Source organism: Stenella coeruleoalba, assembly GCF_951394435.1.
Source record: "Stenella coeruleoalba genome assembly, chromosome: 5".
NCBI classification, from domain to species: domain Eukaryota; kingdom Metazoa; phylum Chordata; class Mammalia; order Artiodactyla; family Delphinidae; genus Stenella; species Stenella coeruleoalba.
This window is the reverse complement of record NC_137150.1, coordinates 144,271,621-144,285,699: the sequence shown is the minus strand read 5'-3', so window position 1 is coordinate 144,285,699 and position 14,079 is coordinate 144,271,621. Positions and strand designations below refer to the sequence as shown.

At 49.4% G+C, this 14,079-nt stretch overlaps 1 protein-coding gene across 1 annotated transcript in view; it reads right to left on the bottom strand.

The window, feature by feature from the left end:
* Positions 1–418: 418 nt before the first annotated feature.
* LOC307187416 (pericentrin-like) overlaps positions 419–14,079 on the bottom strand; it is a 45,750-nt gene continuing 32,089 nt past the window's right edge. Inside the window, exons 15-18 of the mRNA XM_079923453.1 lie at positions 11,322–11,444; positions 8,089–8,235; positions 2,838–2,989; positions 419–1,122 (exon numbers count right to left, since the gene is read on the bottom strand). Coding sequence (XP_079779579.1) covers positions 615–1,122; positions 2,838–2,989; positions 8,089–8,235; positions 11,322–11,444 — 930 coding nt within the window. The 3' untranslated portion in view covers positions 419–614. The remainder of the gene's footprint in view (positions 1,123–2,837; positions 2,990–8,088; positions 8,236–11,321; positions 11,445–14,079) is intronic.

Below are 14,079 nucleotides of genomic sequence, written 5' to 3'. Positions count from 1 at the left end.
AACCAGAGGAGAAACTTCAGAGCTCGACACTGTGGCTCTACCTGCATTCGCGTCTCAATATTTCTGAGACGTGAACAGCGATGCTTCACGTGAAAATGCTTACTTTTTAACTGGGCAACTTTGGGAAAAGGCTCTCTATTGCTTTCCAAGCTTTCCTACTTAATGTCTGTGCTAATTGTCTGAAGCATTCTAAAAGGTTAACAAATTCCCATCTTCAGTAATAATCTCCAAACGTAAGTGTATTCAAAACGGAATGAAAATGGCGTACAAGGTGCAGTAAAAGAGGCTGAACACACATGATCTAAATTAAGTGCACCGAGGTTTTACTTTTCATTCACAGCAAGCCTACTTCCCCAAGAATTTCGGCTCAGAAAAGACTCCTATTTGAGGAAAACATGTGGGCGAACCTCCCTGGGAGTAACAGGCTCAGGGCGACACCCGGCAGAGAGAGGAGAGAAAGAAGTCAGACCCGCCTGGAGAGGGGAAACCTCCGTCTCGCCCGCACGGTCTGGTGGAGGATCAGAAACCCTGACTGCCCAGCACCCGCAGGCACCTGGGGCTGCGCTGCCACTGCCAGGCAGCCTCTGTCACCCACCGGCCCCCCGCCCACTCCTTCAGCCTGTCACCCTCCTCTGCAGAGAGGCCGAGGGGCCGTGCCTCACCTGCCTGGTGGAGTCCAGGACCATCTCCAGGAGGCCGTCCACCGCCAGGCCCAGGCTCCGGTAGATCCTCCTGACGGGCCGCTCATACTCCAGCGTGCTTTCTGGGCTCATGAAGAAGCTCTCACAGACATGACTGCTAATCTCAGCCACTGACGACGTCTCGGCACACTCGGGCGATGCGCTGTCCAGCTCCGGCAGGGCCGCGTCGAGCCCGGGCCACACCTCGTCCAGGGCTGGGGCTACAAGCGAGCAGACACAGGAGCCATGCTGCCAGGAGGACCCCCGGTGCCCGGCCTCGGGTCTGCGGGCACAGGGCTGTCGGCGCTCACCTGCAGGCGGGCTCTCGTCCTCCAGGCAGAGCCCCACGCGCTCACCGATGCGGCTCTTCAGGGCAACGGCGGCCTTGAGCGTCTCCCCAAACAGGCCCAGCAGCCTCCTCAGGGCGTCCCGGAGAGCTCTCCTGAGAGGGGCACACACGGGCAGCGTCAGCCGAAACCCCGCCCGGCTGACCGCACGCGAGCAGCACCGTGGGCGACCTGAGTGTCCCTCTCCTGGAGGCCTGCGCCCAGCCCAGCACAGGGGCTTCATCCGGGACCCCCTCCCAGCTGCTCTGCCCGCAGCGGCGCCACCACGACCTGCACAGACCCAGCCTGCCCCCCGCCACAGCCTCTCTGGCACTCAGGAGCAGAGCTGGGCGCCGACGTGGCCCCTGAGGCCCCACCCTCTCAGGAGACACCGGCTCAAACGCCCAGGTCACCCCTTGCCCACAGCCCACCAGCACAGGAAGGCGCCGTGTCTCCCCGTGTCTCTCTCTGGGGCCACACAAACACGGAGTTTGGGGTATTTGGTTCCCCTAGGACAGGAGTCCTGTCTCTGAGCCGCATCCTCCCAGACCAGCCCTTCCAGCTGGGGGGCATCAGCTGGGGCATGGTGACCCCACCCAGGCCGTGGCTCCGGTGCCCACGAGACGTCAGGGCTTGGCCAGCCCCATCCGCCCGCGGCTCACACCCCTCCCTCGGGCCCAGCACAGGGAAACGCCACTCAAGACATGGGAAGATCCGCCCCTCAGGAAGCTGACACCCCAGGTCACGGCCAGAGATGGTGAGAAAGGGACGTGGGGACGTGAGGGGCGGGGGCAGGCGGGGGTAGACTGCAAACGGCGGGCCCGACAGTCCCTGCTGCTGCCCAGGCCCCTCGGAGGGAGCGTGCGGGGAGGGCATAAGGACCACCCCCAGACGGGCTCGGGCAGGCGGTGTCTGCTTTGCTCTGAGAGAAAATGCCAGAAGGCACCAGCCCCCCCTCCTCCTTGGGCCCCGTCCAGGCCATACCGACCCCTGGTCCCTGAGGAGCCTCATGAACGCCAAACACTCGTGGCTGTCGGGGCATCTCACCTGCCGGGCACACCCCCCGAACGCCTCGGGGCCTTTGCTCTCTGCCAGCCCCCCGAGGGCAGGGCCAGGCCTGACACGTCCTGCCCTGCACTCCCCTCATCGAGCCGCAAGGCAGCTGGGCACAGCACACAAGGTCCTCGCAGAGATAACGAAGCCGTGAGAGCATGAACGGAGAGACGGAGCCCACGTGAGCGGCACCCGCCCTCTGCACAGCAGCCCTCCCCCCTCCTCCTCTGACCCTCAGCACCGCATATACGGTAGTGCCGCGCTGCTGAGGACGTGGGTCCAGGGGCAGCGGGGACCCCAGACCAGCAGGACCACGAGATACCGGCAGGGACAGGCCAAGGGATGCACAAAGGGGCCCAGAGAGGTCGGCCAGTGAGCTGCACCTTCCCGGGTGATGCTGAGCCAATGGCCCCGACAGGCAAAGACGAGAGCGTCTCCTGACATCAGGCAAACACAACTGAACAGCTCACTCCAGAAGCACACGAGAAGCGGAGCTAAAACCTGCCTAGCGCCAGGTGGGAAACTATTTCCTAAATAAGACTCCCAAACAAACAAGAAAAGGGACGGGTCGGTAACTGCCTTCATAGCAGCATCAAATCTTGTAACCTGGCAAAATGAGAAGGTTTGGCAAAGCGAGGTGGTGGGTATGTGGGTGCCACGACTCAGCGCTCATCTTGCAGTTTAAGGCCCTCCTGGATGAGAGGACCACGCAGCACAGGGTCCCATCCACCAGGTGCCAACATGCACTCCAGCCCGAGAAGCAGAGGCGGCCACTGACCTCTCGCTGTGGGACAGGTCGATGTCGGACTTGAGCATTGAGATGAGAGTTGTTTCCTCCTGGTTCTCCCTTTCCCGCCTTTGCTGAAGCCTCTCCAGTTCGGAATGGCGCTCTTCTATCTCACGACTTAAGGATAAAATCTGGTCTTTTAGCTGTTGAAGAAAAATTGTTAAAGCTTTAGTTAAGACAATTTAGTTAAAACTAAGTTTCTATAAGGAACTTTCTTTATCTAACAGTAGGTCTGTGGTTTGTGGGATGGAGAAAACGGATGATGGGACACCAGCGTGGGGCCCATAAAGCACGCAAAGCACAGGCCGGAGGAAAAAGAAGGTGTAATTTTGAAACCAATTTACTGAAGAGAACAAAGGGAACAGAAAACAGTTTCAATGCTGTGCATAGAGGGAACCTGGGGAAAAAGTGTAGCTCCTATAAACCACTGGGCCATATAGGTCGCTGGTAAAATGAAAGAAAATGGAATAAGTAAACAGAGAATGGCAAGTTTCAAGATGGCAAACAATGACCAAGAAATGGACAAAAGAGACACAGAAGATGAACTGCATGCCCGGACGGCTCGAGGCTGGGGCGGCCCCAGAGGCCGGCGTGGGGCTGGCGGACGGCAGACCCTTCCCTCTGCTGGCCCTGCTCCCTCACCTGCATTCCTATCAAATCTTCCTCCACCTACAGTGGGGCTACATCCCAAGACACCCATCCTAAACTGCAAATACCATATATCGAAAATGCATTTAAGGACCTCCCTGGTGGCACAGTGGTTAAGAATCCGCCTGCCAATGCAGGAGACACGGATTTGAGCCCTGGTCCGGGAAGATCCCACATGCCGCAGAGCGGCTGGGCCCATGCGCCACAGCTACTGAGCCTGCGCTCTAGAGCCCGTGAGCCACGACTACTGAGCCCGCATGCCACAACTCCTGAAGCCCGTGTGCCTACAGCCCGCACTCCACAACAAAAGAAGCCGCTGCAATGAGAAGCCTATGCACTGCAACAAGAGTAGCCCCCACTCGCCGCAACTAGAGAAAGCCCGCGCAGAGCAATGAAAACCCAACGCAGCCAAAAGTAAATAATTAATTTTTTAAAGAAGGAAATGCATTTAATACACCTGTGAATGAAAAGGGTCACCTGCCATATCAGTAAACAAAGGATGTTGCAGCCATCAAGCCACCAGAGCCGCCCAGACAGTGAGCTCTGAGTGGGCTCAGGATGGGAAAGCACAGGATACTGGCCCCAGGTAGAGGAGGTACAGATCAAACAAATGATTTCAGTGAGCCCAGACTTTGCTTCTTCCCCTATATAGAAAAGCGCTAAATTCATTAACTTGAGATGCCTGGTTTCTTTAATTAACAGTAATCTTTTGAAAAGGAAAAGCAGAGTGGCTGGCTGTCTTGGTCAAGAATGGCTGTCAGCGCATCAGTCGTTCACCTTTCTGGTCGTGTGGTGGATGGGGAGCTGTGGCTGCCCTGCCCAGCATCACCGGAGAGAACTGGACCACATATCCCTAGCCCAGGGAAAGATAAAAATTCAACATTCAAAGTACTGTTTCTATTGAATGTACACTGCTTTCACACCATCGTAAGTCAAAAAATCCTTCCTAAGTCAAACGACTGTAAGTCAGGGACAGTCTGTACTCAATAAGGTAATAGAGTTAATTCATCAATGAAGAACATTTGTTCATCAAAAGATGACAAAAGGGAAGAAAAACCCCACAAATTAGAAGAAATCCAGAAATACAAAAAAAAACTTCCCTAAATCAGTAAGAAAAAGCCGAACAACTGTTTTAAATAGAAAAATGGCCAAAGATACAAAAAGGTATTCCACAGAAAGGGAAACACAAATGGATCACAAACATAGTAACAGAGGCGCATCTCATCAGCAAATTAAGACCACCAAGAGACACCACTTCGTTGCCACAAAATTGGCAAAAATTAAAAAGCAAGAACATTCCAGGAGAGGATGTGGAGTAACAGGAGCTCGAGTGCACGACTGGTGGAACCACCCAGAAACAGCCTTGGGGTTACCCAGCAGGGGCAGAACCCCACAACCTGGACACCCACTTCTGGGTTTAAGAAGTTCCTGCACATCTGGAGTAAGAGGTGTGTGTAGGAAACTCAGGGCAGCTTTATTCATAATGGCAGAAAGACAGAAACAGGCCCAAGTCCACCGATGAGCACACACGCAACGGATGCCATTCGGCAGCTTGGGTGGCGGGTACGGCCCCCCCAGCGCCGTCTGTGAACCTCCAGTCAACACGGAACGAGGGAGGCCAGCACACACCCCCTTGTGAAGGCCGGAAAGGGCTGAGGCTCAACAGCAGAGTGTCCAGGAATAAACACACCAGTGAGCAAGAAACCTGCAACGATCAGAAGGGTGGTTGCCTCGGCGGGGAGCAGGGGGCAGGGAGGTCTCCTGAGGTGCTTCACGTGGGTGGTGGGACACCATCCTTACTCCACAGTATTACTTGAACCGAACATGTACATTTTAAGGACACCTGTAAGATAATTTCACAGTGGAAACAGCTTCCCGCAGAGTCTGGTTTCCTGAAGGGTCGCGCGCCCTGCTCCGACCGGGGAGCCTCTGGGCAGCGGACGCACAGCCCGGCCCACCGGCCCAGGGGAGCCTCCTGCTGCCCGCCTCCACGCGCCCGCACGAGGGCCTCCCCCACTCCTGGCGCCTCTCAGTCTTTCCTCCCCACCTTCTCTCACACTCCTGCCATCAAGCAACCATCCCCCCTTTTTAAAGGTAAATCGCTATGTATGTTTTACAATTTCTCTCTTAATTCAGAATTTAACATTTCTTTTTAACTGTAGTAATACTTTTATTAGGACTGATACTGTTTCTGGTCCTTGAGGTATAAAATCGCAGAGGCTCTGAATGGTGTATTCTGTACAAACTTTTAGTATTTTGTACAGAATGAGCTGTTTTAAGAATGCATGTCATGTACCAGCAGAAATGCCTGGTATACTGAAGAACAAGCTTAAGAAACACTTCGAGAGGCTCGTTCTTCCTCATGGAGCCCCCTCCTGCCTAAGCCCTGGTGCCGTCCTTGCTCCCCTGCACGTGCCCCCCATCCTCCTGCCTTCTCGTGGCTGGGCTCCCAGCACAAGAGGGGCCTCTGCAGCCAGGAACATGCCCCTTGACGGGCAGCTAATGACTGACCTCCACAGATACATGCTGCCCTGAATCTGGCTGGGAATGACTTTGACATCTTTGGTACCAAATTAAGTCAGACACACCCATGTGCAGTGTTTACAGTCAGAAGGCCTGGCCCCACCACTTGGCAGCCACGGACTTTGAGCAAACTAACGGAGCCTCTCCTAGGCCTCAGTGTCCTGAGAGGGAGAGAGCTGCACAGAAATGAGAAAACTCTACATCTAACGTGCTTAGCGCAGTGCCTGCACATATTCATAAGAAAACTGTGCCTCCAGTGTGTGAATAGGTTCAAATCCAGTGACCCTGTATGATGATAAAGTCAAAGAAAGCAGCAGTACTGTTATGACTCTGAAAGATCACACAGTGGGACTATCTCTAAAAATAGTATAAATACACATCCGTATTTTCAATAATAATAATGAAAAAAAACCCAATTCAAAAACTGTCAAGGACCTCAGCCATAAAAAAGAATGAAATAATGCCATTTGCAGCAACATGGATGGACCTAGAGGGTATTATGCTTAGTGAAATAAGTCAGACAGAGAGAAAAATACTGTATGATATCACTTATATGTGGAATCTAAGAAAATGATACAAATGAACTTATTTACAAAACAGAAATAGACTCTCAGACACGGAGATATATTAGGAGTTTGGGATTAATATGTAGACACCACTGTATATAAGATAGATAACCAAAAAGGACCTACTGTATAGCACAGAAAACTACATTCAATATCTTGTAATAACCTCTAAGTGAAAAGAATCTGAAAAAGTATATATCTACACTTTATATATATCCACACACACATATGTATATACCTATATATGTGTATAACTGAGTTACTTTGCTATACAGCTGAAACTAACACAACATTGTAAATTAACTGTACTTCAATAAAAAAAAACTGTCAAGGACCTGAACAGACAAAAATGGCCAATAAACCCATGAAAAGATGTCCAACACCACCAGTGATTAGGGAAATGCAAATAGAAACAAGGTATCACCTCATATCCATTACAATGGCTATTATTTTAAAAAATGAAAAACAACAAGTGTTGACAAGAATGCGGAAAAATTGCAACATTTGTGCACCGTTGGTGGAAATGCACAATGCCACAGCTGCTGTGGAAAACAGTTTAGCAGTTCCTCAAAAAGTTAAACACAGAATTATCATATGACCCAGCAACTTTGTTCTTAGATATATACCCCAAAACTCAAAAGCAGGGGCTGAGGCAAATACTTGCATCGCAGTGTCCACAGCAGCATTATACGCACAACAGCCAAAGGAAGAGACGACCATGAACAGATGGCCACCAACAGATGAACAGATAAACAAAATATGGTGCCTATATACAGTGGAATAATATTAGTCGGCCACAAAAAGCCATGAATGTTGATACACGCACAACGTGGATGGACCTTGAGGACATTATGCTAAGTGAAATGAGCCAAACACGAAAGAACATATATTGTGTGATTCCTCTGAAATGAGATCCCTCGAGGAGTCAGATTCACAAAGGCAGAAGTACAGTGGTGGGTACCAGGGAAGGATGGAGGGGGATGGGAGTTATTATGTTTTTAATTAATTAATTGATTAATTTATTTTTGGCTGCACTGCGTGCGGGCTTTCTCTAAGTTGCGGCGAGGTGTGGTGCACGGGCTTCTCATTGTGGTGGCTTCTCTTGTTGCGGAGCACAAGCTCTAGGCGTGTGGGCTTCAGCAGTTGTGGCTCGCAGGCTCTAGAGTGCAGGCTCGGTAGTTGTAGCACACAGGCATAGGTGCTCCACGGCCTGTGGGATCTTCCCAGACCAGGGCTCGAACCCGTGTCCCCTGCATTGGCAGGCAGATTCTTAACCGCTACGCCACCAGAGAAGCCCAGGAATTATTTTTAATGAGGGCAGAGCTTCTACTTGGGATGATGAACAAGTTCTGGAAATGGAGGGCAGCGATACCTGCACAGTACTGTGAATGTGGTTAATGTCACTAAGCTGTACACTTAAAATGGTTGAAATGGTAAATACTATGTTATGCACATTTTACCATACACAAAAAAGAATAAACAAAGAAAAGGTGCATCCCACATACCTGCAGAATTTGGTTATTCTTCTCCCGAAGCTGCAGAGACAGAGACTCTTTCTCTTTTTGGTAAAGAGACTGTGCCTGCTCGCGCTCAAGTTTATGTATCGCCTCTTTTTCATGCAAAGCAGCTTTCTTTTCACTTTCAAATTCACCCTGTACAAAAGTACATTATTAACAACAACAAAAAATGTCATTAAGCTATAAAATTATAAGGATAATTTCTCCATTTCTCTGCTGTTCACTAGAATTTAGTTCATTCAACAAATATTCATTGATTCCGTATTCTGTGCCAAGAACAATGACCAAAAAGGCCAAGGCCACTATCCCCGGTGAACATGCGTTCAAATGTGCTTATCATATAGAATACAAAAGAAACAACCTGCTACCTTTCCCAATGGTCACGTTAAGAAATTCTCCATCATCAGGGTATCATGACCATCAAAATCCAAGATATTTAGAAACCTAACTTTCTCTGGTTTTAAAAAATAAACACTGTTTCTTCTTGAATAATAAAAAATATTTTTTAATAATGTTCACCTAATGAATTAAAATACATTAATGAAATAAGCTTTTTTTTTTTTAACTACAGAGATAGCCCTTCCAGAATGACAGAATAAGGACCTCCAAAAATCCACTCCTCTGCAGGAGCACTGAGAACACTGGCAAAAACTGTCAAAATGAACTTTTTCATAGCTCTGGAAATTAAAGTGTTTATTAAAAACAAAGGCTGAGTCGCCATCAGAGCAGGAAGCTTTGAGTGTTTGAACCTGCCCTAATCCCATCACTCCAGTCTCTGGGATAGCCTTGAAAATGCAGCCCAGGGAATTCCCTGGTGGTCCAGTGGTTAAGACCATTTCAAGCTTTCACTGCTGTGGGCCCTGGGGTTCAGCCAGGGTTCAATCTCTGATCGGGGAACCCGCCAAAACAAAAAGAAAGAAAATGCAGCCCAGCAACCATGGGGGGAGCAGGAGAAGAATGGGTTGCACCAAAGCACCACCACCAACTGTCACTAACTGACCTGTCTGGCAGCTCACTGAAGAGCTCCATTCTCAAAGCTGGTTTTTTGTTGGCTCTGATTCAGAGCTCACCTCAACAATCCTGTGCCCGAGCCATTTGGCAAAAACAATTAGCAGCAACTGTTTAACATCTCAGCGGCCTGAGGCAGTGATAACAATTGGAGCTAATAAGAGGCTGATCAAAAAAAAGGAAGTGAAAGCTAAGGCAGAGATGTATACTGCCTGCCACAGCATTAAAGGCATGCCCCAACCAGAGCCCCACAATAAAGAGAGAAAATTATAAAACGAAACCCAATAGATATTCTGGAGCTGAAAAGCACAATTACTGAAATAAAAGTTTCACTAGAGGGACTCAACAGCAGATTCAAGTGGGTAGAAGAATCAGCAAACATGAAGACAGGTCAAATGAGATTATTCATTATGGGGAACAAAAAGGAAAAAAAAAGAAAAAAGAAATAAAGTAAGTAGGCTCACAGGCCTTTAGGACATCCTCAAAGACCAACATACACATCATGAGAGTCCCAGAGGAAAGGACAAAGGGAACAGGGCAAAAGAATACTTGAAGATAATATGCCTAAAAACTTTGCAAATTTGATGAAAAATATTAATCTATACATAGAAGAAGCTCAATGAACTCCAAGTAGGATAAACTCAGAGATCCACACCTGGACACACCATAATCAAACTGCTGAGAGACAAAGAAAATCTAGAAAGCAGTGAAAAGCAAGTAATTTATTTTGTCTTTTGTGTTGACGTGTATAGTTTGTACTATGTGATTCTATGTGATGTAGAGACAAATGAGTAAGGAACGAGCACAACGTGTACACAGATGCTCTTTGCATGACAATATAGCACAGAGGAGGAAGGAAGGGAGGGAGGAAGCTGTACCAAAGAACAACTTTGTGAACTATTAAAATTAAGTTGGTATTAATCTGAACCATATTGTTATAAAATGTTCAATGTAATGCCCAGGGCAGGCACTAAAAAAATTAAAAGCAAGCAAAAAAACAAAACAAAAACCAAAAAAATATAGAAAAATAAACATCAAGGAAATCAAATGAAAAGGCGGCAGTAATGGAGATTTAGAGGAACAAAAGAGACAGAAGATATATAGAAAGCAAACAGCACGTACTGACACACCCTATAACATACATGAACCTAGAAAACATTATTCTAAGTGAAAGAAGCCAAACACAAAAGGCCACATTTTGCATGATTCGATTTCTAAAACATGTTCAGAAAAGGCGACTCCACAGAAGCAGAGAGTAGATCAGGGGTTGCCAGGGGCTGGGGGAGGGACGAGACTGCTAACGGGTGGGGGGTTTCTTTTGTGGTGATGTAAATGTTCTGGAATTAGACAGCAATAAGAGTTGTACAACTTTGTGAATATACTGCAGACCACCGAACTGTATATTTCAAAAAGAGTGATTTTTATGATATGTGCGTTATATCTCAATAAAGTTGTAATTAAAAACAAAACAAAACCACACTAAAAATCATTGTGAGAAGTAATGCTGAATGCTCACTCATCCCGTGCAGACACCCTTCCGTGGCAACAGGCCCCTTGAAGCAAGAAAAGGCTTGACGTGGCCGCTGCTGAGTCACCAAAGCAAGGCCATGAGCAGGGCTCAGATTTTCCCAGGCTTAAATACAGCCGGCTCTTTACCATGGGGTTGGACAGTGTGGGTCCACTTACCCCCGGATTGTTTGTTTCGGGCCGTGCTGAGCAGCATGGGGCATCTTACCTCCCTGACCAGGGATCGAACCCAGGCCCCCTGCACTGGGAGCGAGGAGCCTTAGCCACTGGACCGCAGGGAAGCCCCATGGATTTTGTTTCAATGGTGAACACTAGAGCACCACACGATCCGCGGCTGGTTGAGTGTGCAGATGCACAGTAACGGCGGATACGGAGGAGCCACGTGTACCGAGGGCCAGCTATCAATCACACGCAGATTCTCAACTGTGCAGAGGGCCGGCACGCTTAATTCCGTGTTGGTTAAGGGTCAACTATTTGATGACAATTTCTTAAGAGAAAAGGAATGCTAACTAGTCAACTTAAACATAAAAATGAAGGAAAAAAAGTTGCCTTGAAAAATCTCAGTTACTAAGACAATGAATATGTTTTAATTTTGCATATCAAAATTAATTTAGAATAAATTTTTCTTATTTACTTTGCAGGTGAGAAAGGATAGCAATGAAATAGATCACCCTTAAGCCCAGTACCTTTAACTGTGTGATGTGCTGCTCCAGCAGCGCCTCCGACCGACACTTCAGCAGCTCAATCTCCTCCCGACAGCAGGGCCGCTGCTTCTCCTCCTCTTCCAGCTCCGCAGGAACCGCAGCGCCCTGCTTGAGTGGGGAGGAAGGTCAACACTGGGCCTTGCCCATGTGCGTGGATCTGTGGTGAGGCTGGAGCTCAGCTTATTCCACATATTTCCACGTGACGACACGCAGCAGTCAGGTTATAGCTCACAGAAAACGTCAAGTCACTCTTTGTGGGCTCTGGATTCTCACCTCAGTCACAAGCATCAGTAAATGGGGTTTGCACAGCACAACACTGAAACTATACTGTGAAGTTCTAGAGACCATTTCTGAATTAACACAGAACATTTTTATAAACTTCCTCTCCTGGAATAGATTTAATTCAATCCTTTAAAAGGAAGCATCAAGTGCAATTTCAAGTTGGGACATGTGGCAGTTTCCAAAGCCCTTTAACCGTCTCATCTGCACCACAAAACCACTTCATGGGAAGGACGGGGTTCACCCAGATGGTTCACAGCCAGGAAGGAAGCCGCAGCCTTGACAGTAACCAGATTTGACCACGGATGCTGGCTCTGTGTGTGCCAACCACAAAATGCTAGTGAACAAGAACAAAACCCCGAATGCCAACGGGCACCACAGACCAGCAGGGCAAGGCCAAGGGAGAGGAGGACAAGCCACACTCCCTTTCCCCAAAAACAGACTCCAGGACACTGAAGGACGCTGGGAAAAATAAGAAAACATCAGCACCCAAGAAGAGGCAAATCCCGCAAAAGCACATGATAAACAGGACCCCGCGCGTGGACCGCTCTTCGGGTGCCCGCCCGCCTGCCCGCCCGGCACAGGCATCTGCGCCCCTCCCCCTCAGCACCTTCGGCAAACAGGTCCTGAGGGCGGACCCCGCACGCTCGCTGGCCTGTTAAACGCTCTGGTTGACAGGTCGAAGCGTAAGCACCTGCTTCTTGAAAAACTTGTGCCACAGATCACATTCTTCAAGCAAAAATCTTTCACGGAAGCCAAATGTATACAAACAGATAAAAGTGAACTTCTGTTTGGGGTCAGGGTCAGAGTCCAAGAGCACCCCACACCCCGGCGTGCCTGGAGTCCCGGGGCCTGCAGGCTGCACTGTGCACGTGAGAGCCCGGGCCCGGGGGCTCAGGCTGATCTTTCTGGCCACAGGGTCCTTCCAGGCCTTGGAGTCACTGCCCACAAACAGAGAGGGCGGAGGGTGGGTGCCGTACGGAGCTGTGGCTGGGAAGGAAGAACCAGCCCACCAATGCCAAGCGCCTGGGTCGTCTGCCCCGCTGAGGCCCCGCGGGCCCCAGCACAGAGCGGCCCTTGCTACAGGAGCGGGAGGCACGCACAGGACTTGTTCCCCAACCTCCACTGCCTCAGGAGGGGTTTCCAGGCAGCTGGCAGAGACACGCCAGGTCCAGTAAGACGTCCCAAACGCAGTCAGGAGCAGCGGACACACAGCACCCCTGCCAGGCGCCCTGTGGGTGGGGGACATCACCCTAACCTGACACCTGCGAGGGGCAGTGGGGACACCGCGACCTGCTCTGCCCAGCGTGCCCCCAGGTCTGGAGCAGGACAGTCAGGGGAGGCCACAGACGCCACTGCGCATTCAGCCCCGCGACCTGGACGCCTCAGCACCCCCGGGCTGGCTCAGAGGGGGTTTACTTGTGCCACTCCCTGCATCCCCTCAAGACCTCCTTACACACAATCGTTCTATTTCCAGCCTGACTAAACTCTCTTTAATCTGTTCCAAATGGTAAAGTCAATATAAGCAAAAGATGTTTTTGCAAAGTTATTCTCGGGCTTCCCTGGTGGCGCAGTGGTTGAGAGTCCGCCTGCCGATGCAGGGGACGCGGGTTCGTGCCCCGGTCCAGGAGGATACCACATGCCGCGGAGCGGCTGGGCCCATGAGCCATGGCCACTGAGCTTGTGCGTCCGGAGCCTGTGCTCCGCAACGGGAGAGGACACAGCAGTGAGAGGCCCACGTACCGCATAAAAAAAAAAAAGTTATTCTCGAGTTTTTCTAAAAATCCACAGAATTACGTGGGAAGTGTCATATATACTTTAATCATTAAAAAAACAATGGATACACTTAAAGAAGAAAAAAATAAGTAGTTCTGCACAAAGAATACCAACATAGTATTAAGAATAAATTCAACTGATAATGAATTAAAGACATTCAAACTATATCTAAAATAACCAGAGGTTCTCTTAATATTTTTTAAAAATCATACGAACAGATTTTTTTTTTTCCCCAAGAAAAGATGACACTGCCTGAGCGAGCAATCAACAGTGGTCACACAACGGTTAACTCCTGCTTTCCTTCCACTGCTTAGTGTGACCAATATAAGGGTGATTTCTTTGCAGGACACTTATCCCTAAGAAAAGGAAATCAGGCTTATGTTTTCAGAGAACTTTTCTCACAACCAAACTCTAAAGGGAAGTAACCTGAAAAATAATCCAATCGCTTCGCAAGCGCTGGGTAAACAACTCTTCTGAAAAGTGACACTGCTTTTCAAACAGGTGCAGAGATATTTGTGGCGCAGATAAAACCCCTTCACAGAGGAAGAACACCACGTCCCTGCTATTTGGGGGACAATGGCCACAGCATCCCAAGAGACACCCAGCAAGGCTTTATGGAATATCTGTCTGTGAGGACAGCCTGAGGGAAGACGGCAGGAAGAAGAGGCCACCACCTGGAACTATT